The sequence below is a fragment of the Physeter macrocephalus genome, chromosome 12 (assembly GCF_002837175.3).
Source record: "Physeter macrocephalus isolate SW-GA chromosome 12, ASM283717v5, whole genome shotgun sequence".
Classification (NCBI taxonomy): domain Eukaryota; kingdom Metazoa; phylum Chordata; class Mammalia; order Artiodactyla; family Physeteridae; genus Physeter; species Physeter macrocephalus.
Window position 1 is genome coordinate 43,970,716 of NC_041225.1, and position 27,571 is coordinate 43,998,286.

The window sequence follows — 27,571 nt, forward strand, 5'->3', positions numbered from 1 at the left end:
TGCTCCGCAGCGGGAGAGGCCACAACAGTGAGAGCCGGCCCGCGTACAAAAAAAAAAAAAAAACTGAATGAGACTAACAGCAAGGTTAGTAGAGATGGGAGACATCTTTTTAACACTTTGGAAAGGATCCACTGTGACAATTCTCCTCACACTCTCCTCCTTATCATTTTGTTCAACTAAACCCTGGGGAGAGGCTTCTGCAGATGGAATGGTATTTGCTCCTATGAGGCCCAGAGAAGCCACTGTCATCACTTTCCCTACTGCTCCCCTTTATCACTCACACATCATTCACGCGTTATCTCTGTGCTTGACTACTTCTGACTGACTGCTGAGCAGGTTTGGTGCTTTGCTGACTTGGCCTTCTCCGAGCACATCTTGAGTTGGAGACATCTTAAACAATTATTTAGCTAATCACACGGGCTTATGATAATGGTGTTAAGTTGTTCACTTAACGCACACTGGGGGCTGACAGTTGCTGCAGCGCCTTGTAGGGAAGACAACTGGTATAATCTACAGCAGCTCAACTTCTAAGTTCCCCGAGACAGATGCATCACAGTGCTGGGCACGAAGTGGTTGCCTGATACATAGCTGACGAGCATCGTATGACAGAAGGTTCAGCTCACTAATGAACAAAAAGCGTCTACAAACCAGAGGTGGAAAAAGCCCTCAAAGGTTAGATATGAATATGCAATTCACAGAAGAAAATCACCAGGCTGACAACCGTGTTAAAAGTGTCCAGTCTTACTAATAACTAAAGAAATGCGATTAAAACAATAAGATACCCTGGGTTCATCTTTCAACTGAACAACGAAAAAAAGTGAGGACAGAGCCAGCAAAGGCACGGGGAGGGTGGCAGGAGATGAGTAGCAAGCACATGGGTTAAACTTTCAATGTACAGAACCTTTGACTCAGCTTTTCCACTTCGCGACATCTATGTTTTTTAGGGTAGGGGAACTAAGAAACAGTTAAAACTCAACTTTACGACACACTGAAAACCTGGATTGCCCCCAAAACGTCGCGAAAATGAGTGTTTTTTTTTCTTTTTTTTTTTTTTTTTTTTTGCGGTACGCGGGCCTCTCACTGTTGTGGCCTCTCCGGTTGCGGAGCACAGGCTCCGGACGCGCAGGCTCAGCGGCCATGGCTCACGGGCCCAGCCGCTCCGCGGCATGTGGGATCCTCCCGGACCGGGGCACGAACCCGTGTCCCCTGCATCGGCAGGCGGATTCTCAACCACTGCGCCACCAGGGAAGCCCCATTGTTACTTTTAATAGTGCATATTTACTGAGTACTTTGTAGCACTGTGTTATATTTATTAACTAATTTTATACTTATAACACTTTTATGAGATGGATACTATTTTATCTTATTTTACAGATAAGGAAACTGATTTAGGAAATCTGCCCAATGTCACACAGCTAGCAAGGGCAAAACTGGGTTTTAGATCCCCACAATTTAATAACTCTAGTGCTCATGTACTTAACTATTTCCACTTAATCTTTAAATAAAATCTAAGAGCTCAGAGAATATAAATACGATATGCATATGATCAGAGTGAAAAGCTCCTTTTATTCCCCCACCCAATCAACAATGTATGTACTATGTACTATGAAAGCAATAAACAAGATATGGTCCCTGCCTTTAGCAAATTTATAGTCCAGTAGGGGCAACAGAAAACAAGTAACCAATTCCTGGAGAAACAGAATTGCAAAACGTCTGGGAGTACAAACTCCAGTGCTCATCTACCTAGGTTCAAAGCCCCACCCCCTCAGTGTTTAGTCGTGTAAACTTAAGCAAGTAGTCATCCGGTACCTCAGTTTCTTCTTCTATAAAATGGGGAAAATAATAGTACCTATCTCATAGAACTACTTTAGAGATTAAATGAGCTAGTATTACAAGGAACTTAGAGGGCCACCTGGCACATGGTAAGGAGGATACAAATGTTAGGTGTTGCTGTTACCATTCAGTGTGAAAATTGTTATGACATGGGCATTGTGCAAGAAGATATGGGAATGTATGGTACGGACAACTGTAGGGGATCAGGTAAAGCACCCCGAGAAAGGGACTTGAAGGGTTGATACTCAGGTAAACAGTAGGGAGAAGAATAAAAATGTTTCAAAACAGATGGAACCACACGTACCAAGACCCAGGGGACAAGAAAATGGATTCAAAGAACTGAAAGAAGTTCCACATGGTAGATTATAGAGTAAGAGGAAGCTAGTGGCCAGAGGCTGGAAAGGTAAGAAGAGGCCAGCTCATGCAGGCCCCGGTAGGAATGGGACGGAATTTGGATTTTATCGTGTAAATGTTGGGAAGACATTGAAGGTAGAGAAAGGCCATGATGAGATCTGCATTTTAGAATATTGGCTCTGACTGCAACGTGGAGAACAGAGGCAGACCGGGAGACAGGAAGATAGTCAAAAGAAAACGGCAGCCTGAGCTAGGCTTCTGACAGCAGAGGTGGGGCTCAGAGGACAGACTGTGAAAAGATCGTTTAGGAGGCAGAAACAACTAATCTTGGTAACAAGAGTGCTCTAGTTCGCACAACATGGGTGTTGAGGATGAAAGCAAAGGCCAGTGAGTCCACGCAGGAGGGGCTCTTCTCCCCAAATCAAATTCGGAGTTGCTTATCTGCACTAATGAATTTCAAACGAAATTGATATGTGAACCAAAATGCCAGCATATTAATGTAAAACTCTAATTAGTTATAATCTGTCAGAGGGTCCTAGAAACCCACACGTTCTGGGCAGACCATCTCTCTTATACAGGACAATTACATGGGATGCCACATACACCTGAAAATTATGGTGTGGTGAGCACGCAGTCAGAGACAGGAGAGTTAGTTATACGCAGATTTTGGATGATACCAGGCTAGCTGGCCTCCATCTCTACCATGGGGTCAACAGAGAGCCTTGCCCAAGTAAACCCTGGACAAAACCTGATGGAACCCTGTCTAGCTTTGCCTCCCTAATTCTTATCTCTCTGAAAAGTCTTCACCCATCATTCAGTTTGTGCCTGATGGGGAATTGGAAGGATAGGGATGGCAGGGAGGCCAGTGTGGCTATAGTTCAGTGAAAGAGAAGGGGAGTGCTGGGAAGTGAGGCAGGAGCTGGGGCCGGGTCCGGGTGACAGGTGCCCTGGAGGCCAAGATGAGGAGTTAGAATTTCAATTACAGCCGGAAGCTACTAGAGGGTTTGGAAGAGAGCATAGGCCACCTCCAACGCATGGAATAAAAAGATCGCTAAGCACTGTATGAGGAAAAGCCCGTAGGGGGATAAGAGGAGGTGGGAGACCACTTAGGAGACTGTGGCACTGGTGGTCATGCTGGTGGGGGGGCAACCTAGAGGTTTGAATCGGAATAGCAGTAGAGATTTTGAGAAGCCAGAGAATAAGGACTGTTAGAAAAGACAAAGCAAACAAACACACAAAGCATTCAAATTTCTAAAATGTACTGAATTCCTTCCTATGCTTTCCCAGTGAATATAAAAGCTTGATATTTATCTTGAGCATTAGATTTTCGTAAGGAAAAAACTGCTCCAAGGAAACCAATTTGAATTATTTATATGTACACAGTAGGACAATGTGTATAAGCAGGACCGGTGCAGTCTAACCGCTCCGCGGCATGTGGGATCCTCCCGGACCGGGGCGCGAACCCGTGTCCCCTGCATCGGCAGGCGGATTCTCAACCACTGCGCCACCAGGGAAGCCCGGAAAATGAGTTTTGAAGGGAACGGCACCCATGTTTCCATGAGAAATGGGCCGCCTCATTTGTCTGATGGAGCATTTACGAAGAAGTCTAACTCCCGTTCATTGGAAGCTGTCGCCTGTGCTCCTGTCCTGTGTGGCAGCACCCAGGCCACGGGGCTCAACGGTCCACAGCCCGGACCCCACTCCTACTCACCCACAGCCTCTGTGCTAGGGTTTTAAGCTACATGTCCACGAACTCAACTTTTCTCTAATTGGAAAACTGAATAATGACTCCTGCACACCAGCTTCATAAAGACACTGCTGCCAGGGCCCCATCCGTAACCCTCCCGGGGGTGTCAGGTGCCGAGAACAAGTCCTGAGTCAAATGACGCACCATGCAAGGGTTGATTAAATGAGAAAATGCAAGATTAGAACGACCAGGAATGAGTGTGGTTGTCACAAAGATACATTTGACTGCTGCCCTGTGACTTCAAGGTGGTCCGCAGTACAACCAAATTTGTGGGTTATTTTTTAAAGGAACAGCATTTTAAAATGTACTAGAACGTTTTTTGCCAGAAATGGTAAATGTTCCATCACTTCACAAAGGTAGCTGATTTCTCAAATTGTTGTCAATCACCATCTTGTAGAATAGCTTAGAAGATGCATTGTTCATTTGTTCCAGTGAATATATTGAAGTTGTGCATGTAGCACCCTTTTTAAAAAAAATAAATTTATTTATTTTTGGCTGCGTTGGGTCTCCGTTGCTGCGCGCGGGCTTTCTTTAGTCGTGGCGAGCGGGGGCTACTCTTCGTTGCGGTGTGCGGGCTTCTCATTGTGGTGGCTTCTCTTGTTGCAGAGCGTGGGATCTAGGCGCGTGGACTTCAGTAGTTGTGGCCCGCGGGCTCAGTAGTTGTGGCTCGCGGGCTTAGTTGCTCCGCGGCATGTGGGATCTTCCCGGACCAGGGCTCGAACCCACGTACCCTGCACTGGCAGGCGGATTCTTAACCACTGAGCCGCCAGGCAAGTCCCCTAGCACTCTTAAAATATGAAGACTCAATAATTTTGTGACAAGGTCAAGTCTCATTTCATGGGGCTCCACTTTCCACCCTGACATTTCCTAATTTTCTGCAGGACAGCTTCCTACTTTTCTGAGTTCTTTAGAGCATTTACTGTAGCTCAGACTTCACACTGGGCATGAAATATTTACCTCGTACTACCCTTTGCTCTAACACTCAGCAGCTAGCGGGACCTCTCATAGTCCTGCCAACTCTTCTACAATCTCGCCTCCAATCCCTTCCTTTCCCTCCCCCAGCCCAGGGGGTGGGTGGAGGACTCACCGAGCCACTGAGGCCATTTTGGGCGGCTGTCCTCTTCACCTCTGGCTTGGACGCAATGATGAGGTAGGTTTCGATGCCCTTCTCATCCAGGTAATCACAGCGGCTGCCCCCGTCACCTGGCTCCACGTCGAACTCGCCTTTCAGGCAGTCCATCGTGCTCTGGGAGATGTGCACGCGCCTGGGTTCCAGCGAGAGAGGCCCTGAGCACAGGCCCTGAGGCAGCCCCCGCCCTACACCCCCCCCCCCGCCCCCGGGGACAGAGGCAGAGCGGTGATGGGCAAGTCCTGGCACTAAGTGGCTGTGTAGGCAGGCCGGCACCACCCCTTCTCTGAGCCTCAGCGTTCAATCCATGAGACAGTTTGTCCTCAGGCTGCTGAGGGTATCAAATGAGATAAGGAATTTGAAGTCTGCTCTGAACACTAAGGTCAGAAGGCCTGGTTATCATCCACCTGGTGTGATTCTCTGCTGCAACACCTGCTGTCAGGGGGTAATAACCCATTTCTGAGGAGTCACCACTAGGGAGGGAACTGTCACTGCCTCCGAGGGAAGCCCCCTGACCCAGGCGGGGAAGGTTGCACTGCATCTTTGGTCCATGCTGAGGGTGGAGGCTGCCCCACCTGACTGGCCGAGTCTGTAAAGAACTCAGGAAAGATGTGCAGGTGCCTTAGAGCCTGTTAGGAGACTCTCACTGCTAACAGTGCCCTTCGGGGTGACCTGCACACTGAAGGAGCTCCAGCCCTGACCTCAGAGCCCCGAGGCCCCGCAGCGGGTACAGGGAGCAGGAGGACAGACTCCTGCAGAGCCCCAGGCAGAAAAGACCCAGGAGGCAGGCCCTGGAAGAAGAACACTGTTCCTGGGTGGGAAGGGCTGCTTCTTCAAGGCCCCTTGTCCCTCGTCTGGGCCACAGCCCTGAGGGATGGATGGGACGGTCCCCTCCCCTGGCCCCAGGAAGGAACGCGCGCTCACCCAGGGATGCCGCCGGCCTCCATCTTGTTGGCCACGGTGACATCGGTGGACCACACGTCGTACTGCCAGCGCTTCTGGCCCAGGACACCCCCCAGCACGGTGCCCGTGTGCACCCCGACTCGCATGTCCACCCCGGTCTTCGTCTTCTCCCGTACATACCTGCCAGGTACACACGGAAAGGGGGAGGGGTCAGGCCTGCCCACAGCCAGGTGGCCAGCCCCCTCCCCAGCCCCCCAGCCCCCCAGCGGGAGGAATTTGCACAGCCTTCCTCCCCTCCAGGCTGCAGGGCCTACAGGCTAACCCCACTGCTTTCTGCCCACATCTGAGTCACCCACAGCTGGGGCGACAGCAGGCAGTGGCCAAGGCCAGGTTCAGCAACCACAGGCCAGTGTGATTCGGGGTGGGGATGGAGGGGCAGGAAACAGCAGAGACCCTCTGCCCCTGAGGGATCTCCAACTGTTCTCTTCCCACCATCCGTTTACTCATTTGTGCAGCTGACTGTCACTGAGCGCCTACTATGTGCCAGGCCCTGCACTACGTGCTGTGTGTGCAGAGGGGAAGAGCTCCTTGCTTGAGATCTCCAGGAGGAGACAAACACGAATTTCAGCACTTTGCCCAACAGTGATGGGAGTAGAGGTAAGAGTCTCTAAATCCTGAACTACGGCCCCAGGGGAAAGGCAGCATCTGCTTCTTTCCAGCCAATCCTAGAGGGGGCTTTAACCTGGAAGACAGTAAAAATGCAAAACCACCCCCTTGGAGATGGTGGCGAAGCACATGCCCAATTCCTGGACTCAGCAAGGGGCTTGGGGGGGCTGATACCACCCAGGGCTCACCAGAGGCCTTGAGTTGACAGCAGGGAGCACCCCCCCACCCCCACCCCCAGGGATCTCCAAGCCCACAGGCGCAGTGACAGCAGTGGAGAAGAGCCGGGGAGGCAGAGGTCACCACCCTAGAGGCTCACAGTGGTGCAGGCAGGAGCCTTGGCCGGGGCTCAGAAGCCAGGGTTCCAGTCCCACCTCTGCTGCCCAAACATCTCGTGACCTCAGCAGTCACTTCACTGCTATACTCGGGCTTCCTGATCCAAGAGATGGGCATGGAGATCTCTGAGCCTATCTGTCCTGGGGGGTCATGATGAGAAAACACGGAGAGAAGAGATGGGGGGTGGGGGGACACTTGGGAGGAAAAGAAAGCAAATGGAAGGTGGCAGAATTTCATGATGACTGCACCTTCCAGAAGAAAAAACTAGTGTGGACTAAAGCTAGAAAAGCATCCCTTGGAGGCTACAGTTTCCCTCAGCTGTGAGGAAGGTAAGCCTAGCCCGACTTCCCAGAGCCTGGGACTGACCACGCTGCACCCACCTTATCCCCTGACGAGCCCGGCTCGGGGGCCTCGGGATGCACAGGGCCCACCAAGACAGAGCAGTGCGGAAGGGTGCTGGCGCCAGAGCCGGGACCCACGCTGCCCCCACTTACGAGATGGCCTCCACCATGGCGAGCCCCATGAGGATGGAGCAGACGGCGTGGTCCTCCCGGTAGTCAGGCAGCCCACAGATGCAGTAGTAACAGTCGCCCAGAATCTTAATCCGCAGCTGGTGGTATTTCTGAAAGGGCAGGTCCTGAGTCCCTCCTCGGCAAGGGGGGGTGAGGGGCAAAGAAAGCAGAGGACGGATGGGCGGGCGGAAGTCCTGGGCGCCGGGGGAGGAGGGGCAGGCCCAGGTCATGAGGATGGCGCCCCCCACCCCTCCCGGGAAAGCTGGGCGAGGGTCAGGGTACTTACGGCCGCCAGCTTGTCGAAGCGGGCAAAGAGCTCGTTGAGGAGCTTCACGAGCTCTTGGGCGCTGCAGGCTGAAGACAGCTGGGTGAAGCCCACAATGTCAGCAAAGAGGATGCTGTGGAGGGGCAGGCAGGCCCCGGTGGTGAGGACCCGGACGGCACGCCAGGTTCCACACTGCCCACCGCCAGCTCCCACTCCAGCCCTCAGGCGGCCAGGTCCCTGCTCGAGCCCCGAAGTGGTGAGACCCTGGCACGTCCCGGGCGCACTCGGGGCTCCGGAGTTTAGCTTACTTATCTCGCAGGTGGCGTCTGTACAATGACGGGCCTGGACCACGGGACCCATCTCGGCCCCAACATCTGGCAGCAAGGTGGCCCCGCTCACACTGTGGGGTGGCCGTGTTTCCAGTGCCCAGGAAGACTCTCGAACCCCGCAGTGCTCCGCCGACCCCCCCAAAGCCTCCGTCCTGCGCTCGGAGCCCAGGCCTGCAGCCGGCGCACCTGACGTTCTCGTGGCGGTACATGTACATGGTGTTGAACTGCTGCTGGTCCTTCTGGCTCTCATCCTTCTTCATGTCCTTCAGCATCTCGTCTGCCACGTGCTTGGGCAGGATGGAAAGCATAAGGTTCTCCTGTGGGGGAGGAGAGAGTGAGTGGGGAGGGCAGGCGCAGGCGCAGACACTCTGGGAAGAAACGCCCTTATCCTGGTGACAGGTGTCAGCCAGGAGGCAGGTGACCCTCCGCAGAGACCTTGCAGTGCACGCCCCTCACTGGGAAGCAGCCGGCGGCCCAGGACAGGCCGCTTCCTGCCCTGAGCAGGCTCAGCATCATGACCTGAGCACCTTCAGAGCGCGGACAGAGCTCAGAAACCCGTGAAGAACCCCAGGCTTGGCTCTGTGCCTCCAAGGCATCCCCAATACCACAGGAAGGGTGACAGTGCCTACGAGTGCCCTTGAGGGCAGGGCTTCTGTGTGACCCACCCCACCTTGCACAGGGCCATCACTCGAGAATCCAGATTCAATGTGACTGGAGACCCACGACGTGCCAGGTACCACGCTAGGTGCCAGGCTACAAAGACGAGTGAGTCCCTCCCTCCGAGGGCTGCGGGTCTCGTGGGGGAGACGCTAACGCACCCATCACAGGGTGGTAAGATCCGCGCTAAGGCGAGCGACGGAGGGCAGAGCACTGAGAAAGAAGGAAGGAAGGACGTGGGGGGCCATCAAGGAGGCCTGCCTAGGAGCGAGGCTTGAGGACTGAGAACGTCCTGTCAGAGGGAGCGGTGGGCACCACTGCACCAGCCGCGGGGCCGGCGGGTGTGGGCGGAGGCGGAAACAGAGCGCAGCGCGGCCGGAGAGCGCGGCCGGGTCAGAGCCAGCAGACCGCCACCCGGGGCCTCACCCGGTTGCCGCCCGGTTCACAAATCAAGTCGTGCCGGCCCCCAGCCCCACTCGCCCACTTACACATTGTCTGCGGCCGTTTTCTCGGTGGAACAGCAGGGTTGGGTGGCTGTGACAGAGACCGTATGGCCCACAAAGCCGAAAAAACGTACTACCTGGCCCTATTCAGAAAGTGCCTGCCGACCCCCGGCTCGGACGCCGAAGGGCCTCTCGAGCCGGGCCAGGCATCGGAAGTCCTTCCCGAGGGCTGGGGAAGCGACAGGCCCTGGCAGAGGGCGTGGGGCAGAGACGGAAGCAGAGAGGCCAGTTAGGAGCCCCCGCCGTTCTCCAGGCAGAGCCGGGCCCAAAGGAGGGCAGCCGGCTGGGCAGGACGGACGGCCTAAGACCCCGGGCCAGCAGGATCCCGACTTGGTGCCGCCTGCACCTGGGGTGATGGGCCACGGCCTGGGCGTCCGGGTGGGAGGTGCCAGTCTCTGAAATACAGGCAAAAGGAGGAGGGAGAGGTGGGGGGGTGAGATGGGAGTCTGGTCCAGGAGGTGCCTTGGAGGGCCCCGTGCAGGGACGTCCTGCAGGCAGATGCTTGGTGGCTAGTGGGCTGAGCCTGTAGCTCAGAGCCACGGGTTAGACCGAGCGGCAGGAACAGGAGAGAGGAGACAAGTGACGGCGGGGGTGCTGGAGGGTGGGTCGGAGGAGGGAGAAACGCAGGCAGCGGCAACTTGTCGGAAGGAACCGCCCTGTGCCCCCGGGAGGGGAGGGAGGTGACGGTGGTGCCCGCTGGAGGATGGTGGGAGAGGCTGGAGGGAGAACCTCAGGTGCAGGTCTGCAGGATGCAAACGGTAAGGGAGCAAGAGAACTGCGCTAATGGCGAGGAGACGACTAAACCGAGGCCCGCGGGATGAGGCAGAGGGAAGGGAGGTCAGTCTGGGAGAAGTGTGGGTGCAGAAGGAGTCAGAGAGGGCTGGGGGAACAAGAGGTGTGGCTGGAGGGCGCAGCCTTTGACCCCGGGGTGGAGCAGTTCCGGGTGACCAGGCCAGTGCTGCAGGGTCAGCCACTGAAAGGGGAGGAAGGGACGGGCGGCACGCGCGGATCCGGGAGTGCTATGTCCAGTTACCTGGGGCCAGGAGCTACCTGGCACAGGAGGGGTGGCCAGAAAACCAAGACCCGCGTCCTCAGCACGTGGGCCCTGAGTCCAGAAAACCCAGCTCTACCTGCCTTTCAGACACACCTGCTCTGGGGTAGGAGCCTGAGGTGTAGAGGTCGACTCCTCTCCTCTGGTGGGTGCAGCCAAGAGGCCCCCAAGAGTCTGGTGTCGTACCTGGGCCTCTGTCCGCACTGAGCCAGAGGGCTGGGGCCTCAGCTCCCCTGGAGAAGACGGCTCGGCTGTAGGGGCGGCCCCTCCCTCCTCCTCCTAGGAAGGTCTGCAGGCCGGGAGCCCCCCACCTGCTCGCCATCACACAGTGAGGTAGGTCCCTGTACACTATCTCTGTTCTCACAGGGAAAATCCATCCTCTTTCTTGTGGTGAATACCTCCGTAACAAGGGGAGCCCCCTCTGCTCAGCATACCTGGCACTGGCTCTAGCCTGAAGCACGGACAGTGGTTATTCCTATTACCCTCCCATTTCCACAGCAATGTCTCTTCCACTGTTAAGAACCTCATGAATGGCACCATTACAGCTCAGGAATGAGAAGCCAAAATAACCCCAGTGCGCCCTGCCTGGCTCCACCTGAGCCCAGGAAGCAGCAACCGAGTCTCCCGGGGCCCTGCAGCCCAAGCAGAGCAGGTGGCAAAGCTGCTGCCGTGGCAAAGCTCTCAGCTTGGGAAGAAGATGAGCCTCCGGGAGGATTTTCAAGAAAAGCCAGAGACACGAGGCCCTGCCTGCTCTCGAGGGTGGCCTGTGGAGAGAGCTGCTGGGGTCCTGTGCGGTAGAAGTAGCCGGGGCTGGAGGGCAGCAGTGAGGCCTGGGGCAGGAATCCCAGAGGTCCCAGCCTGCCCCACGTGTGGCCCTGCCCGTGCCAGACTGGCAGGGACAGGGTCCGACCGCCTGGCTCAGACCCGAGCCCTGCCACTCGCTGCGTAATGCCAGGCCATCATTAAACTTCCCCGTGCCCTGGTGTCCTCGCCCGTAAAACAGGAGGGCTGAGCGACTCGTTACCATAAAGCACTTAAAACGGTGTCCGCACATGGCAAGTGCTCCAAATACTTCAGCTGTTCTTGTGTCACTTGATGTGAAGTGTTCCTGAGGCACTGAGACAGAAGGTGTCTCAGAAAGACAAGGTCTAAATTTCCCCTGGGGCTTCCAAGCTGGCCATAGATTTATCGATGAAGAGCTCCAGCGGGATGTCAGGGTCAGCAGGAAACCTTTTGGTCCCTTGGCCAGGCCCTGTGAGCTCTGTCTGGTCCAGACAGGATGATAAAGGAACATCAAGAAGGATCCTGCCTTCCACGCACATCTCAGCCTTTCTCCCCTCAACGTGCATGCAGGATACACGCCAACGCAGGGAAGAGGCAGACACGTGAGGGGCGTGGGCAGGGCCTGCCAGGCTGGGAAGAGCAGAGGGGGGCCGCAGGGCACCGAGGATGAGGAAAGTCACAGCGCGGTGCGGCCTGCCTCAGCAGCCACCCCCGACACAGGCAGGCCTCTCCCACGCCCCCCTCAGGCTCTTCCACAGAATTCTGTCCTCCCAGAAAAGCCGCTCGGCTCCCCGGGAACCTCGGGGACATCAGAATGCAATCCAACCCTGTGAGGTGCCCGTGGCCCAATTTCCCTGGAAACAAGCTGGGCCTCCCAGGAGGCGACCCACACTGCCCTATCCTAGCACAGCCTAGGCTCCAGTACTGTCAACCAGGGCAGGATAAAGGCAGCAGCGGAAGCACAAAGCAGGGCAGCCCTGACGCCCAGAACCCAGGTGCCTTGGAGGTCCACAGAGCAAGGAGGCCGTGAGCTTATCTTGGGGGTGCCACGTGGGGAATTTTCACTTTTCACGTGATTCTGTAACATTTTGCGAGAGAAGAGATGAGTTCTGGGACTTCCCTGGAGGTCCAGTGGTTAAGACTCCGCACTCCCAATGCAGGGGACCCAACTGATCCCTGGTCAGGGAACTAGATCCCGCATGCATGCCACAACTAAGGAGCCCGGGTGCCGCAACTAAGGAGCTGGCGAGCCGCAACTAAAAAGCCTGCGTGCCGCAACTAAGACCTGGTGCAGTCAAATAAATAAATGAATTTTTTTTAAAAAAAAGAGAGACTAGACGAGCTCTGAAAGCAGATAACCCTTAAATGTCAAATTTTCAAATATCAAGAAAGCAGCTGTGGTTGTAAATGAAGGCTACCAATTGACCCGTGTGGTGTACGGCAACCCTATGGTCAACCTCAAAAGGTTAGCAGGCAGAGTCCACCTTAAGTCACTCTGGTAAGACGAGTCTTAAGTAAGAAGTAGGCATACACAGAAAAAAAACCAAACAATTTGTCAGATGAGAAAAAATGCAACAGGCAGCTGCCACGGGACTGGACAGGAAAGAACATTCTAGTAGGTGGAGGGCAGGGGCAAGAAAGTGGCCGAGTGGGCAGCGAAGGAGGGGCCAGGCCCACATCGCAACCCCAGGACCTTTGTGACAGCCAGGCTCTGCTCCCCTCCCCCTGCCACCTTCCACATCTGAATGTCACACCCATGGATGGCTCCCCACCCGCGTGCTTCTCCGCGGTACCGAGGCCTCCTCCCTATGACACCCACCTGCCTTCCTGGCCCCAGCTCCCCCTGATCTCCTCGGTGGCCCCTCTCGGGTAGACAAGCTGGACTATTTGCTTTTCTCTGCTCCGGCGTCACTCTCTCTGGAACGCCCCTTCCTCACCCACCTGCCTCCTCTCCAGAGCCCCTGGCCCTTGCCCAGGTGTGCTCAAACCCTTCCTCACCTACACCCACTTCATACCAGTGTCTCTACTGATGCTGACCTTGTTTGCCCTTACATTTCAGAGATTCTAAACCCATTCCTGGATCCTGGCCTCTTTTAAGAACGTATGATGCTAATGATGGATCTTCTAGAAAAATCCTCACACACACACAGAGGATCCTTGACATCCATTCTCAGAGTCCAGGCTGAAGACCCCAACACCTCCCTCATCCATGTCCTCGGAGAAGGAAGGAGGCTAGGATCCAAGTGCACTTGCCTGGTGGGTCCCACAGAGGGCACAGGGGTGGACAGGACAGGAGCCACCCAGGGCATCCTCGGGGCCTAGAGCTGGGGGATGTGTCTTGGTTTCCCCAGCAGACAGGCAGAGCCTTCTCTCCCTAAAATAGCAGTTGCTATATGTTTTGGGAGTCATAAGAATGTTCTAAGCCTCTGACCCATTAATGGCTCTTCTGGGAATTTATCCAACAGAAATAATCCAAAAGAAGTAAGAAGATTTATGTGTAAGAACTTTAATGCAGCATCACTTACACTTGTGGAAAAAACTATAAGCAGCCCAAATGCCCAGAAAATGGCTCATTAGATTGTGACACATCCTCTGGATGGAAGATTACGCAACCTTAAAAATGATATTGGTGAAAACTGGTACAAGAAAAGGATGAGAGAGAAAAGCAAGACATGAAATTGTATTCTGTGAAGGTGACACCGGATGCACATGCATTGAAATAATGGTAGAAGGATATATGCAAGAGAGAAAAGGGTAACAACGTGAGAGATGGAATTAAGAGAAAACGTTACATGCTTTTCAAAATTGCTATATGGTTGTTATACTGCTGCTGCTTCTTTTTTAAAGTATGTTTTAAACTGGAAATAAACACAAAACTTCCTGTTGCCTCCAGCTGTGACCCTGACCGCAGCTTGTCTGTAACTACCAGTTTTCTTAGAAATGGACCGTCCCTGCAAGGCCACTGAGCTGCCTCCGGACTCCCACATCTGCTTGGCTATAACCTGAGAAAGGAGACTGATGGCCAGGTGCAAAGCAAGCAGGAGACCACAGTCCCCCAGTGAAACGGGAAGGAGGCAGTGGCCCTCTCTTAGGCAGCCATGCGACAGAACTGGCGCCCTGGGTTGGCTTCTTTCTGCAGTTCTCAGAAGCACAGCAAGTCGCCGGGCAAGTGGATACTAACGACCAGTATCAAGATCGTATCTGTAAAACTGACTCACTTTGCTGTAAAGCAGAAACTAACGCACCATTGTAAAGCAGTTATACTCCAATAAGGATGTTAAAAAAAAAAAAGATCGTCTCTCTTTTTCCCTAAACTTTCTCACCTACCCAATAATTTCACAAACACGTCATACTGCCTCCATCTTGCAGGTGCCCAAATCGAGGTGTGGAGCGGTTAGGTGGATGGCCCCGGTTCCTCAGCCGTAGTGGCAGACCTGGAACGTGGACCCAGGGCTCCTTGACCGATGGAACTGGTGGGTTTTTCTCCACCAAAAGACGTACTTTTCACACTCTAACTCTCTCACCTGCACCGGACGTTGTTCTGCTATGAATGTGAAGAAAAAGAAGTGCCCAAATCTTATCTAGTAAGGACCTGACAACACGGCTCCCCTGAGGATGAGCCCACCAGAACATCCTGTGGGCCCCGGTCCCTGTGCTGCTGTGTGGGAGGGTGGGTCCTCTGTGGGTGCCTCAGCATTCTGGCCCAGGCTCACCAGACCACATCGGGGCACCGGGGAGAGCGGGCCGGGCCAGGGCAGCTGCTGGGACTCTTCCTGACGGTCAGCAGAGAAGGAGGGGGAGGGTGCTGCTGGGGCGGACGACACAGGGGAGGCCTGGGCTCAGTGCTGGGCAGGCCAGGAGACTGCCCTGAGTACCCCCGTTTCCCCACGGGCCAAGGGGAGGACGAGAAGGGGGCCAATGCTGAGAGCTCTGCCTCAGTGACTGACAGTGGGCTCTGGATATGACCAACGGTGAGGGCCCTGAGATGCTGGGTCACCCCAAAGCTGCAAGAGAAGCCAATTGCGGCAGCTCCAGAGGGGCTCACCCAGACGGGGGTGCCACCAGATCTCCACTATGGTCCAGTGAGCTGCCACTGGACTGACCGCAAAGGGCCCAGAGGTGCGTGGTTCCTGTACGAAGCTCAGCATCACTTGACGCTGCTACTGGAGGAGCAGAAACTTCTGATGAGTCCCTGGACATCTAGGCGCTGGGAGGCCCCCTGGTACAACTAAGCCCATCCCACGGGACCAAGGCCTCATGACCCCAAGTCTGGCCTGCAGAGGGGAAGCCTCAGCATCACCTGGGGCTCACCCAGCAAGGCTCAAGGATCCTCAAGTGACTGGTGACCACACTGAAGTTTGGAAGCACTACTTTAGGAGCACTTGAGAAGGATGTGAAGGGAAGGAAACCAAGGGGAAAGGCACAGTCATGGTCCTGTAGTGGAGAGGAGCTGATCGGTACACCCAGAGAGAGATCCTGCTGCCGAGGTCACTGCTGGAGACCCCCGCCTCCTCCAAGGCCATGTCCGAGCAGCAGGCAAAAACCTCAACTGGGACTTGTGGATTAGAAAGAAGCAGAACGGGGACTTCCCTGCTGGTCCAGTGGTAAAGAATCCTCCTTCCAATGCAGGGGATGCGGGTTCGATCCCTGGTCAGGGAACTAAGATCCCACATGCTACGGGGGGACTAAGCCCGCGTGCCACAACTACTGAGCTCACGCACCTCAATGAGAGCCTGCGTGCCGCAAACTACAGAGCCCACGTGCTCTGGACCCCATGCACCACAACTAGAGAGAGAAAACCCACATGCCACAACTAGAGAGAAGCCTGTGCACCACAAAAGATCCCACATGCCTCAGTGAAGACCCTGCATGCCTCAACTAAGACCCGACACAGCCAAAAAAAAAAAGAAAAAGAAAATAAATAAAATAAAATAAATATTGAAAAGAAGGAAGATACTAAAAAAAAAAAAAAAAAAAAAAAAAGGAAAGAAAGAAGCAGAACACTTGAAACCCAGAGGATAGGACAGCAGTGTGATTCATGTCAAGGTGGAAATGGCAACACACCTCCAGAAACTTGGACTCATATGGTCAAAGAAGCAGAGGTCCAACACTCACCCAGGCTCCTCCAGGAAAGCCAGAAACCACTGATGATCACAGTCCCAAAGAACTGGGAGTAAAGAGAAAGATGTGATCAAAGTTTATCAGGAACTAATATAGTAGGCAGGGGGAGGATGTTCAGTAATTTGGATAATCTTTTCATTTAGTTTTTCTTCTCCCTTAACCCTTTTTTAAAAAATTAGTCGTTTTGTAATATTTTCAAAACTGAATTGAAACTGTCACCCCCCCCACCTCTTTAAAACTCCTGGTATTTTGAATTCTAACGCTCAGCATTCATTATCATATGAATTCTTGTGATCAATTCCAGGCCCCTTCCTATCATCTCTCCTTTATAAAAATGACATGAGCACAGAGGGCACTTTTTTCAGGACTGTGCCTTTTCAGGCTTGTGGTGCCCTGAAGTTCTGGCATGCGCTTGCTTCACTCTTGGACCATGACTTTTTTTTTTTTTTTTGTGGTACGCGGGCCCCTCACCGCTGTGGCCTCTCCCGCCGCGGAGCGCAGGCTCCAGACGCGCAGGCTCAGCGGCCACGGCTCACGGGCCCAGCCGCTCCGCGGCATGTGGGGTCTTCCCGGACCGGGGCACGAACCCGCGTCCCCTGCATCGGCAGGCGGACTCCCAACCACTGCGCCACCAGGGAAGCCCGGACCATGACTTTAAGTGACACAGTGGAAGTTTGCCAGAAAACTGGACTGTGGGAAAATGACATTTCCTTACCTTGAAGCTACTTTTAAAATCTGATGGTCTGGACCAAAAGAAGGAATGGAAGTTGGAGGCTGAAGAGACAGACGTGGAAATAGTAATGACTAACTCCAAAGCAGACTTTGCTGAAGAGACAAAGCGTTTTAAAGATTTAAAAATCTTGTCAGAAAGAAGAGGAGTAGCTTTGGGGGGTAGAGCAAAAAATCACTGAGCTGGAGCCAGGCCGCTAAGGCCCCTGTGACCTGGGGCATACACTTTGCCCCTTCGGCCTTGGTTGCTCATGTGTAAAATGGGTTCTCTCTTAAGTATCTCTTTCTTCGTTCAAAGCGGAAATTTTTCCAGAAGGAACACTTGAGAAGATACAGACCATGTATCTATAAAATGTGTGGATGGCATGTCACTAGGACAACTGGTTAATATGGACTTTACTCCAGAGCAACCTGGTAAAATGTAGAGGATCAACTTCAAAAGGGGTAAATGTAATAACCTCTACTTGAGTCCCCCAAACCAACTGCCAGAGAACAGAATGGGGGCGGGACACAGTGTATCAACCCTGGGGGAAAAGTCTGGCCATTTGACATGCTATTAGATTTTAAATGAATTCACAGCATAAAATGATGCCTACACAAGCCCCTTGGCCCTTAATAGAAGTTAAGGTCCCAAAAGAGGAGGTGGTGGAGCTTCTGGGTCCTCCCCTCAACAAAGAAACAGATCTCCTGGGCCTTGGTCAGCGAGTGACCCTGAGGTGAGGGAGCCGGAGTCCGGTCACCTGAGGGCGGGTGGGAATCAGCCCAGAGAAGAGGGGCATCTGTGGCCCCACGGAGAATTAGTCTGAGGAACGCTGTTGTGCGGAAAAGGGATGAGCTTGCTCTGAAGGCCCCAGGAGGGAAGACTGCGCGGAACACACTGCTGCCTCCCGCGGAGGGAGAATTCTCTAAAAGTCAAAACAGTGCAAACAAAGAATGTGCTGCCCCAGAGGTGGCGACCTCCCGTCCCCAGACACCGCGTGAGAAGGCGGCAGGAGGGGACAACCGCGGATGGAACCACCAGCAGAGGACAGGGACTCAGGGGCTCGGGGACCGAGACACGGCTCCACACGGAGAAAGGAGGAGGGTGAAGGGCCTCACGCAGCCTCTCCCCAGCCCTCAAGGCTCATCCTAAAAACACACGGCAACGGAAGGCAAGGCCCTGGCCCTCTGGGAAAAGAATCAGACACGGTCCAGAAAGAGACAGGAAGTTTCTAGTAGGCTTCATGGGTAGAGCAGAAAACTGCCCAGATCCTGGGGAGAAGGACTCAGGCCGGCCCCAGGCAGCTGAGCAGACCGGGTGGGGCAAGAGGTCCTGGTCCCTGGGAGAAGAGACCACAGTGCCTCGGGGCAGGATGCTCGGTCTCCTGGGCTGGGGTCTCCTCATCTGTAAATGGTTACATGCCGAGCTGCTCAGGTGAGCCGTGAGCCCTGCTAGGGCACCGTCAGCATGGCCTCGGCCAGGCTCTGGGAAGGGACGGATCAAGCACGCCAGGCCTCGCCTTCCTGCTACTCCAGGACTGAGACAGAGGAGGAAGCCAGCACCACTCCCAGAGGCCCCGAGTTGTCACAGCTGATACTCTGATGAGGCATATTCAGGAGTTAATTACAGCAGGGTGGCCGCCAGGGATCTGGATAAACGAGCTTGGCAGATGAGAAGCTAAGTTTCTACAACATCCTTGTGAAAGAGGCAGAGGGAGGAAGACAGATTTAAGTGGAAAGACCTACAGCGCCCAGGTGGCCAGTACGCGTGCACGTGCGTCTGTACACAGTAAGCCTGTTAAGTCCGCTTGTCTATTTAAAGAATGTGTGTGTCCTACTGGGTACACACACACATACACACATACACACACACACACACACACACACACACACACACACACACACACAAATACATGTCACTACAACAGGCTGTGAGCTGTCTGCAAACGTGTCTGTTCTGGTCCTGATCTGTCCACGGTCTTGGAGTTTCTGGATGAGCAGAGCAGTCAAGTCACTTGCCGAATGGCTGGTCTCACAGGACAGGAGTGCTTTGCTGTCTTCAGCCAAAGGCCATGAGAGTTCAGAGGAGGCAGAGGCTGTGTAACTCAAAGGCCAGCATATCTTTAAACAAGACCTTCCACTGCAAAACAGGCCAAGCCAGCAGCCCAGAGTCTCCCAGGTAGACGGGCTCCAAGACGGAAGCAGGACCACATTCAATCTTAGTGTTGGGAGAACAGCCCAGAAACCACACAGACCCAGGGTCAGCCCAGAACCCTTGCCCTGCTAGAGTGGGAGAGGGGAGGCTGAGCAATACAGCTGCTGGTCACCTGCCTGGCTCCTGCGCAATCCCCAGAGATGGGCCACTGTGGGCCAACGTGACCCCTATCTCAGGAGACTGCCCTTTGGGCCCAAAGACAGCCCACACGTGTGGCATCTGCAGCCCTCACCAAGACAGCTTGGCACAAAGAGGGTGTTCCTTAGAGGTCTGATGAGTTAATGAGCTGTCAACTAGGAGACGTGGCCCGAGAGGCAAGCCATCACCCTCTAGAACAGCACTTTCTACAGTCATGGAAATGCTCTGTAATTTGTGTTCTCTAATACGGTAGCCACGAACCAGCCACATGGAGCTACTGAGCACATAAAATGTGGCCAGTGCAATGGAGGAACTGACTTTTTTTGTTGTTGTTGTTGTTGTTTTTAGTATTTATTTATTTATTTACTTAGCTGCACCAGGTCTTTGTTTCAGCACGTAGGATCTTTAGCTGCGGCATGCAGGATCTTTAAGTTGCAGCATGCAGGATCTAGTTCCCTGTCCAGGGATCAAACCTGGGATCCCTATATTGGGAGAGTAGAGTCTTAACCACTGGACCACCAGGGAAGTCCTGAGGAACTGACTTTTAAAATTTTAGCTAATTTTAATTTAAATAGCCACAAATGGCTATGCAGCTCTAGAACACTACCGCAGCAATTAAGTCCAACTCGGAGGGACAGAGAGCAGCTGCCTGGAGCACTGTTTTGAGAAGGATGCCGAGGTCACATCTGTGATCAGTGGAAAAGATTGCTACTATGTCTGCCATGGAAGCACACATCACCTGCTTCTGCCCTGGACCCAAAGCAGCAGCTCACCTGCAGGCTAAAATCCTTAGAGCCATCATTGACTTCCCACTCTCTCATCTCCCGTTCTACCCAGCATTAAGTCCTGTTGGCTCTGCCTTCAAAACATACCCAGAATCCTCTGTCCTCCTCATCACCTCCATCCTGGTCTGGGCCATTATCCTCTCTCACCAAAATTACTGCAATGCTTCTAACTGGTCTCCCTGCTTCCACTGCTATCTCTTCTCCACCATAAGCCAGACTGATCCATTTAAAACCTACAATCCTCCAATGTCTCCCATTTCCCTCAAGGGAAAAGCCAAGGTCCTAACGAGGCCCTGTAGAATCTGGCCCCCATCACCTCTCTGCCTCACCTCCTACCTCTCGTCCCCTCACTTCTGCTCCATCTGCACTGACCACCTTGACATCCTATGAACATACCACAGGGCCTTTGCACTTACTGCTCATTTCTCTGATCACTGCATGGCTCACACCCTCACTGCCTTCAGGTCTCTGCTCCAATCTCATCTTATCGGAAAGCCTTCTCTGGCCACATGATATTAAACAGCAACCTCCCTTCACTTCTGGCAGGCTCTATGCTCCTTCCCCTGCTTTGTTTTTCTCCACTGCCTGTCCTACTTGCTAACACAGCATTTGTTTAATGACTGTCTCCCACACTAGAATCTGCTCTGTTCACAACTGTATCCCCAGTGTCTAGAAGTGTGCCTCAAATATTTGTGGGTTGAATCCTCTCTTTTAGACAGTCTGACAATCCTATTCTGTTCCCATTTCACAGACAGAGAAATGGGGGTTCAAAGGGCATAAGTAATTGGCTCAGGGTCATGGGGCAAGTAAGTGGCCTGGCTCGGATGTGAATGCAAGCTTCACTCTGTACCCTGTGTTGTCAGACATTTCCATTTCTCAAGGCAGTCAGAAATACAAGTTTTTATATAGAATGTCCAAATTTTTAAGTATTAGAAATTTTTGCAGCTCTGGGCAGGTCAAACAAAACAGAAACTGACAGGCCAGATGTAGTCTGGGGACCACTCTCCTCATTCTCCTCATCAGCAGATCTCCCAAATAGAGGCCCTCACCGGGAGGGAGGGCCAACTCCCCTTCTCGGTTTTGTCGCGATGATTAAATGAGATAATTCAGTAAAAACTCAGCTCAAGACTGGGCAGAAGTCATTGTTAAAAAACAACAACAACAACAACAACAAAGACTATTCCTATTACTAAAAAAAACTTCATCTCTACAGCCAGATAAAGGTGGGGACGCACCACAGCCCGGACCAGACCGGACCACAGACTCTACGACTGTGTGGAGAGAACACTGCTGGAGGACGTCTCGGGGCCCAGGACCCTCCAGAGCCCGGCAGGGGCCCAGCGCGGAGGCCACAGCCCAGACACGGGCCATGCTCTAGCAGCACCACCAGCGCCCAGTCCCCCTGACCCAGCAAATGTCCCCCCACCGGCAGGGGCCCTCCGCGGCCTTAGACCAGCCTGTCCTCTGTGTGCTCATCACGTGCATCACCTCACATGGGCTTGTTCTGCTAAATCCTGGAATGTCAGCATGAAGAACCTTCTGGGAAATCCAAGAGGTGAGAGCTGGAACCGACAGAAGCACTAATGCCCACTTCACACCGTGGGAAATTCACCTTCTGGCTTTTCTCAAACCAAGAGGCCTTCAAGGCTACACTAAAAACTAAAAACTACTCGTGAGTGGTTCTGTGAAGCAGTTAAGACAACAAGCATCTTTGGAGGCTGCTATCAGGGGGTTTCCTCCACGGTTCCCGTCAAGTAAACGGTGGGTTTGCCCCGCCTCCATCAGCTGCGATGACGTGCAGTGACACAGGAGGCAGGTCCCCAGCCCCACTGTTGCCAGGACAACAGCTGGCGCTTCGAGGGCTGACCCTAGACACCCACCCCCAGGCTAGGAGGCAGTGGCTCCCCCTCATCTCCCTGTCTCTGTCACTCTGACTCCCCTCTCCCCACCAACTGAGGCTGAGGTCACTCTACACCTTATCCTCACGGCTAAAGGTCTTGAAGGCAACAGTGAGGCAGGCTTGGCCAGAGGTCAGAGACCTTCAGAAAGACCAGAAACTGAGCTTTTGAAATGGCAGCAGTCCCACTCCCAAGCTTCTCTTACCAGACAAGTCTGAGCCTCGCGATAAAGGGGTGACCTGCTCAAGAGCAGAAGGTCACCCACCCAGGGAAACACTCCTGCACAAAGAAGAAACACCACCCCTAGTCAAAGGTGCTCTGGGCCTTGGGTTGGAGTAGCAGGAGAGGCAGAAGCGACTGCTCTGTCTGCGTCCCCCCAGAGGTGAGGGCCCCCAGCGCTCACCCACACCGAGTTCCCCCAGGCACCATGGAAGAAGGTGATCTGACCCCTGGCCCTAGGTGGGCACGGGTGGCGGTGGATGGTTTTCTGGCCTAGAACCCCGCACAGGCAGCCTTGGGCTCTCCCCCAGACGCCCGGCCGCAGCTTCCTCCCCCAGGAGGGTGGGGACCAAGGGCAGCTCTCCTCCCCAGATGAGGACCAGGTTGGTTTCCTAACGGAACGTGATCCCAAGGGAGTGCAAGCCTGCCGTGTCCCCATCATCCCTCCACCCTCCCCCACATCCTCCTCCACCCACCTCCCACTCCCTGGGAAGTAATTCCGAGTATGTGCTTCAGAAAGGCTCAGAAGCCTAGAGTTTGTTCCTGGCGACGGGTGTGTACGGGGGGATTTCCTGGGTGCCTGCAGTTGTCACGTGGCAGTCGGGGCACTCAGCAACCCTCAAGGTCCCCAACTAAACCCTCGAGTTATGGTCACGTGGGAATAAAGAAAAACAACTCCAGCTCCTTCCTCTGGGCCTCCTGCTCGACCCTAACAGGCCCGTGGAGCTGAGGAGAAGCTGGAGACAGGCCTGAAGTCCACCCGGACCACCCTGTGGTCAATGCCAGCGGACGGCCTAAAGTGCCAGATGCGCTCGGCAATGCAACGAGAGCCCTCGCCTGCCAGGGCCACGCTCACAGAGCCTCAGCTCCATGAGGTCCCGTCCCTCCCGGCAGAGGAGACAAGCTGAGCACCTGCCAGGGACGAGGCCAACAGCCCACCCACCAGGCGTCACCCGCCGTCAGCAGGAGGCTGGTCATCTGAGCAAAGGAGAGCCCAACCTCCCAGGTGACAGCAGCAAAGAGGACAGAACCAGAGGACTGGGGTGGGCTCCTGACGCCAGAGAGGAGAGTGACGGCTGGAGGCCACACACAGTGCCTCCTCCCAAAGCAGTTTAGAAGACAAGATAAACACTCGCTGCCGACAGAAGAAAAAGTGAGACACGGACCCTGAGAACTAAATTCTGAAAGGAGGTCTCCCCTGCAAATTGGGAACTTTTAAAAAAGGCATTTAAACAAATGTGAGTACATAGGTGGCCAAACCAGCTTCTGTGTCCTCTCCCACTAGGACTTTCTGCAGCCCTTTCCAAAGCGTTTTCACATCTATTATCTCATTTTTAGTCTCACGAGGGGCTTTCGCAGGAGGAAAGTGAAATGAGAGTGTGTAACCTCTCCAGTGGCCTGCACTCAGCTCCAGAGACACATGAGCTGACATTCCTGGGATGTAAAATCAGGCCAGAGCCCACACCACTCGCCACGTCAGCCCCGACGCCTGGGGCGGGAGCAAGCTCTGCCCCGACTGGAACCATGGACACCGTGCACCAGCCCCAGCCGGCTCCCATCCTGCCTCGTGGCTCCTCCTTAGCCAGCGTCCCCTGGGCTGGGGCCATTGCCACGTACTAAATGGTACAATGTGGTTAATTTTATGTTATATGTTGTTCACCTCAACAAAGGAAAAAATAAAATCCAGCAAACCTGAAAGCCTTTTCTCGCCGAGAACCCAATTTAACACACTATTTTTTAAAAATTATTTTTAAATGTAACCCCTGGATTATGGGAGGTTTTATTCTACTTCTCTGTGTCTTCAAAATGTATCCAACAACAATAATATGATGGTAGACAGTTCACTGCCTACTCTTTAGCACTGTGCTAAAAAACCCTTTACGCTGAGCTTCCATGATAACCACACGAGATGGGCATAAGACTTGAATATCTGGTTCTGAACTGCTACATCTGAGAATAAGATGTTACTTTTATAATCAGCGTTAACACTCCTTCAAACACAGAAGAAGGAAAAAAGACTTGAAGGAATATGCCTCTATCAGTATTTTTTCTTTATACTTGTCTATTTTGATCAAATATCATACAACGTATACTGAAAAAGAAAAGAAACTCTTCCAAACCTGTGTTTACCTGGCTGTGACTTGAGCCAAATAAGGAAACAGCAGGCAACAGCTCACAGGATGTTACCACTGCCTTGGGGCCTGTTCCCTGCAGCTGGGGTTTTCAAATAGGCATCCCTGGGGGGGAGCTGCAGGGTTCCAAAAGCAAAGAAGTCTTTTCTAGATAAACAAGGAAAACTTAAGTGCCTAAGTCCACTCTCATTCATTATTGGGAAGAGTGTAAATTGTCTGAACCTCTATGAGACAATTTGGTAATATTTATCAACATTAAAAACGCACGTGAAAAAAAAAAAAAAACAAAAACAAAAACGCACGTGCCTGGTTCCTCAAACAGTTAAATACAGAACCACCATATGACCCAGCAATTCCACTTGGCTTTATACCCCAAAGACTTGGAAAGCTGGGACTCAGACAGATACTTGTACACCAATAGTGCATGGCAGCATCATTCCCAAGAGCTAAAAGGTGGAGCCCATCAACAAATGAATGGAGAAACAAAACATGTTACATACATACAATGGCCTATTATTCAAACTTAAAAAGGAATGAAATTCTGATACATACTACAACATGGATGAACCTTGAAGACATTATTCTAAGTGAAATAAACCAGTCACAAAAGGACAAATATTGTAGGATTCTACTTATATGAGGTACCTAGGACAGTCAAATTCATAAAGACAAAGTAGAATAGTGGTTGTCAGGGGCTGGGGGAGAGGAGGATGAGGAGTTAATATTTAATGGGTATAGAGTTTCTGTTTGGGATGATGAAAAGGCTCTGAAAACGAACAGTGGTGATGGCGGCACAATGTTGTGAATGTACTTAATGTCACTGAACTTATACACTTCAAAATGATTAAAATGGTAAATTTTATCTTCTGTATATTTTACAGAAGATTATATATATATGCCTATTTACAGTAAATAGGCATATATATATATACACACACATATATGTATACACATACACACATATATATACACATATACATATATATATATATAAAATTTTAAAAATGCATATGCCCTTTGATCCAGCAATTCCACTTCTAGGTTTTGAGTTTTCAGATATATTTGTACACGTAAAATATGGTGTCCCTATAAAGATGTCTATTACAGCAATGTTTGCAGTAGCAAAAAATTGGAAATAACCTAAATGTCTACCTACAGCAGCCCTTTTAAATAAATGATGTTACCTCTATACAATGGAATACAGCACCGTCACAAAAAGCATGAGGCAATAGCAACATGGACTTAGAACCCTCTCTAAGGGATTAGGTGAATAGATGGAGTGCAGAAGAGTGAACATACTACCATTCGTGTGTGAAAAGTCTGTACAGGCACACCTCAGACATACTGCGGGTTCAGCTCCAGAACACTGCAATAAACCTAACATCGAGATAAAGCGAATACTGCAATAAAGCGAATATGTGAATTTTTTTGGTTTCCCAGTGCATATAAAAGTTATGTTTGCACTATACTGTAGTCTATTAAGTGTGCAATAGCATATCAAACAAAAAACAATGTATGTATCTTAATTTTTTTTTTTTTTTTTTTTTTTTTTTTGGTGGTACGCGGGCCTCTCACTGCCGTGGCCTCTCCCGTTGCGGAGCACAGGCTCCGGACGCGCAGGCCCAGCGGCCATGGCTCACGGGCCCAGCCGCTCCGCGGCACGTGGGATCCTCGCGGACCGGGGCGCGAACCCGCGTCCCCTGCATCGGCAGGCGGACTCTCAACGACTGCGCCACCAGGGAAGCCCATGTATCTTAATTTTAAAAAAGGCTTCATTGCTAAAAATTGTTAACAATCTCCTAATCCTTCAGCGAGCCGTGATCTTTTTGCTGGCGGAGGGTCTTGCCTTGATGTTGATGCTGCTGACTGATCACTGGTAGCTGCGGAAGGTGGCGGGAGCTGTAGCAGTGTCTTAGAATTAGACGGCAACGAAGTCTGTAGCGTCAACGGACGCTTCCTTTCACGAATGGTTTCTCTGTAGTAATGCTGTTTGATGGCATTTTACCAACAGTAAAACTTCTTTCAGAACTGGAGTCAATCCTCTCAAACCCTGCCGCTGTTTTAGCACTAAATTTAGGTAATATTCTAAATTCTTTGATGTCATTTCAACAATCTTCACAGCATCTTTACCAGGAGTAGAACCTACCTCAAGAAACCATCCTCTTTGCTCATTCGTAAGAAGCAACACTTCATCCATTAGTTTCATCAGCAATTCAGTCACATCTTCAGCCTCCACTTCTTTTTTTTTTTTTAAATAAATTGATTTATTTTATTTATTTATTTTTGGCTGCATTGGGTCTTCGTCGCTGCGCACGGGCTTTCTCTAGTGCAGCGAGCGGGGGCTGCTCTTTGTTGTGGTGCAGTCTTCTCGTTGCGGTGGCTTCTCTTGTTGCGGAGCATGGGCTCTAGGCGCGTGGGCTTCAGTAGTTGTGGCACACGGGCTCGGCGGTTGTGGCTCGCGGGCTCTAGAACACAGGCTCAGTAGCCGTGGTGCAGGGGCTTAGTTGCTCCGCGGCATGTGGGATCTTCCCAGACCAGGGCTCCAACCTGTGTCATCTGCATTGGCAGGTGGATTCTTAACCACTGCGCCACCAGGGAAGTCCCAGCCTCCACTTCTAATTCTAGTTCTCTTGCTATTTTCACCACGTCTGCAGTTACTTCCTCCACTGAAGTCTTGAACCCCTCAGTCATTCACAAAGGTTAGAATCAGCTTCTTCCAATCTCCTGTTAATGTTGATAGTTTGACCTCTTCACATGAATCACGAATGTTCTTAATGGCATCTAGAATAAAGAACCCTTTCTGGAAGGTTCTCAATTTACTTTGCCCAGATCTATCAGAGGAATCACTCTCTATGGCAGCTATAGCCTTCCAAAATGTACTTCTTAAATAATGAGACCTGCAAGTTGAAATTACTCCTTGATCCATGGGCTGCAGAATGGATGTTATGTTGGCAGGTATGAAAACAACAGTAATCTCCTTGTCCATCTCCATCAGAGTTCTTGGGTGACCAGGTGCATTGTCACTGAGCAGTAATATTTTGAAAGGAATCTTTTTTTCTGAGCATTAGGTCTCAACAGCATAATTAGCATAATCTTAGCATAATTCTTAAGGGCCCTAGGATTTTCAGAACGGTAAATAAGCATTGGTTTTGATTTCAAGTCACCAGCTGCATTAGCCCCCAATAGGAAAGTCAGCTCATTCTTTGAAGCTTTGGAGTCAGGCATTGACTTTTCCTCTCTAGCTATGAAAGTCCTAGATGACATCTTCTTCTAATAGAAGGCTGTTTCAT

General features: G+C 52.2%; 1 protein-coding gene across 4 annotated transcripts in view; it reads right to left on the minus strand.

Moving 5' to 3' along the window:
- ADCY3 (adenylate cyclase 3) overlaps positions 1-27,571 on the minus strand; it is a 92,032-nt gene that overhangs the window by 16,313 nt on the left and 48,148 nt on the right. For 2 of the 4 annotated variants that reach the window (XM_055089070.1, XM_055089069.1), the window contains exons 4-8: positions 8,051-8,388; positions 7,764-7,875; positions 7,460-7,587; positions 5,988-6,146; positions 5,022-5,199 (exon numbers count right to left, since the gene is read on the minus strand). In XM_055089070.1, coding sequence (XP_054945045.1) covers positions 5,022-5,199; positions 5,988-6,146; positions 7,460-7,587; positions 7,764-7,875; positions 8,051-8,388 — 915 coding nt within the window. The remainder of the gene's footprint in view (positions 1-5,021; positions 5,200-5,987; positions 6,147-7,459; positions 7,588-7,763; positions 7,876-8,050; positions 8,389-27,571) is intronic. The other 2 variants (XM_028496975.2, XM_028496974.2) reach the window with 1 other exon arrangement.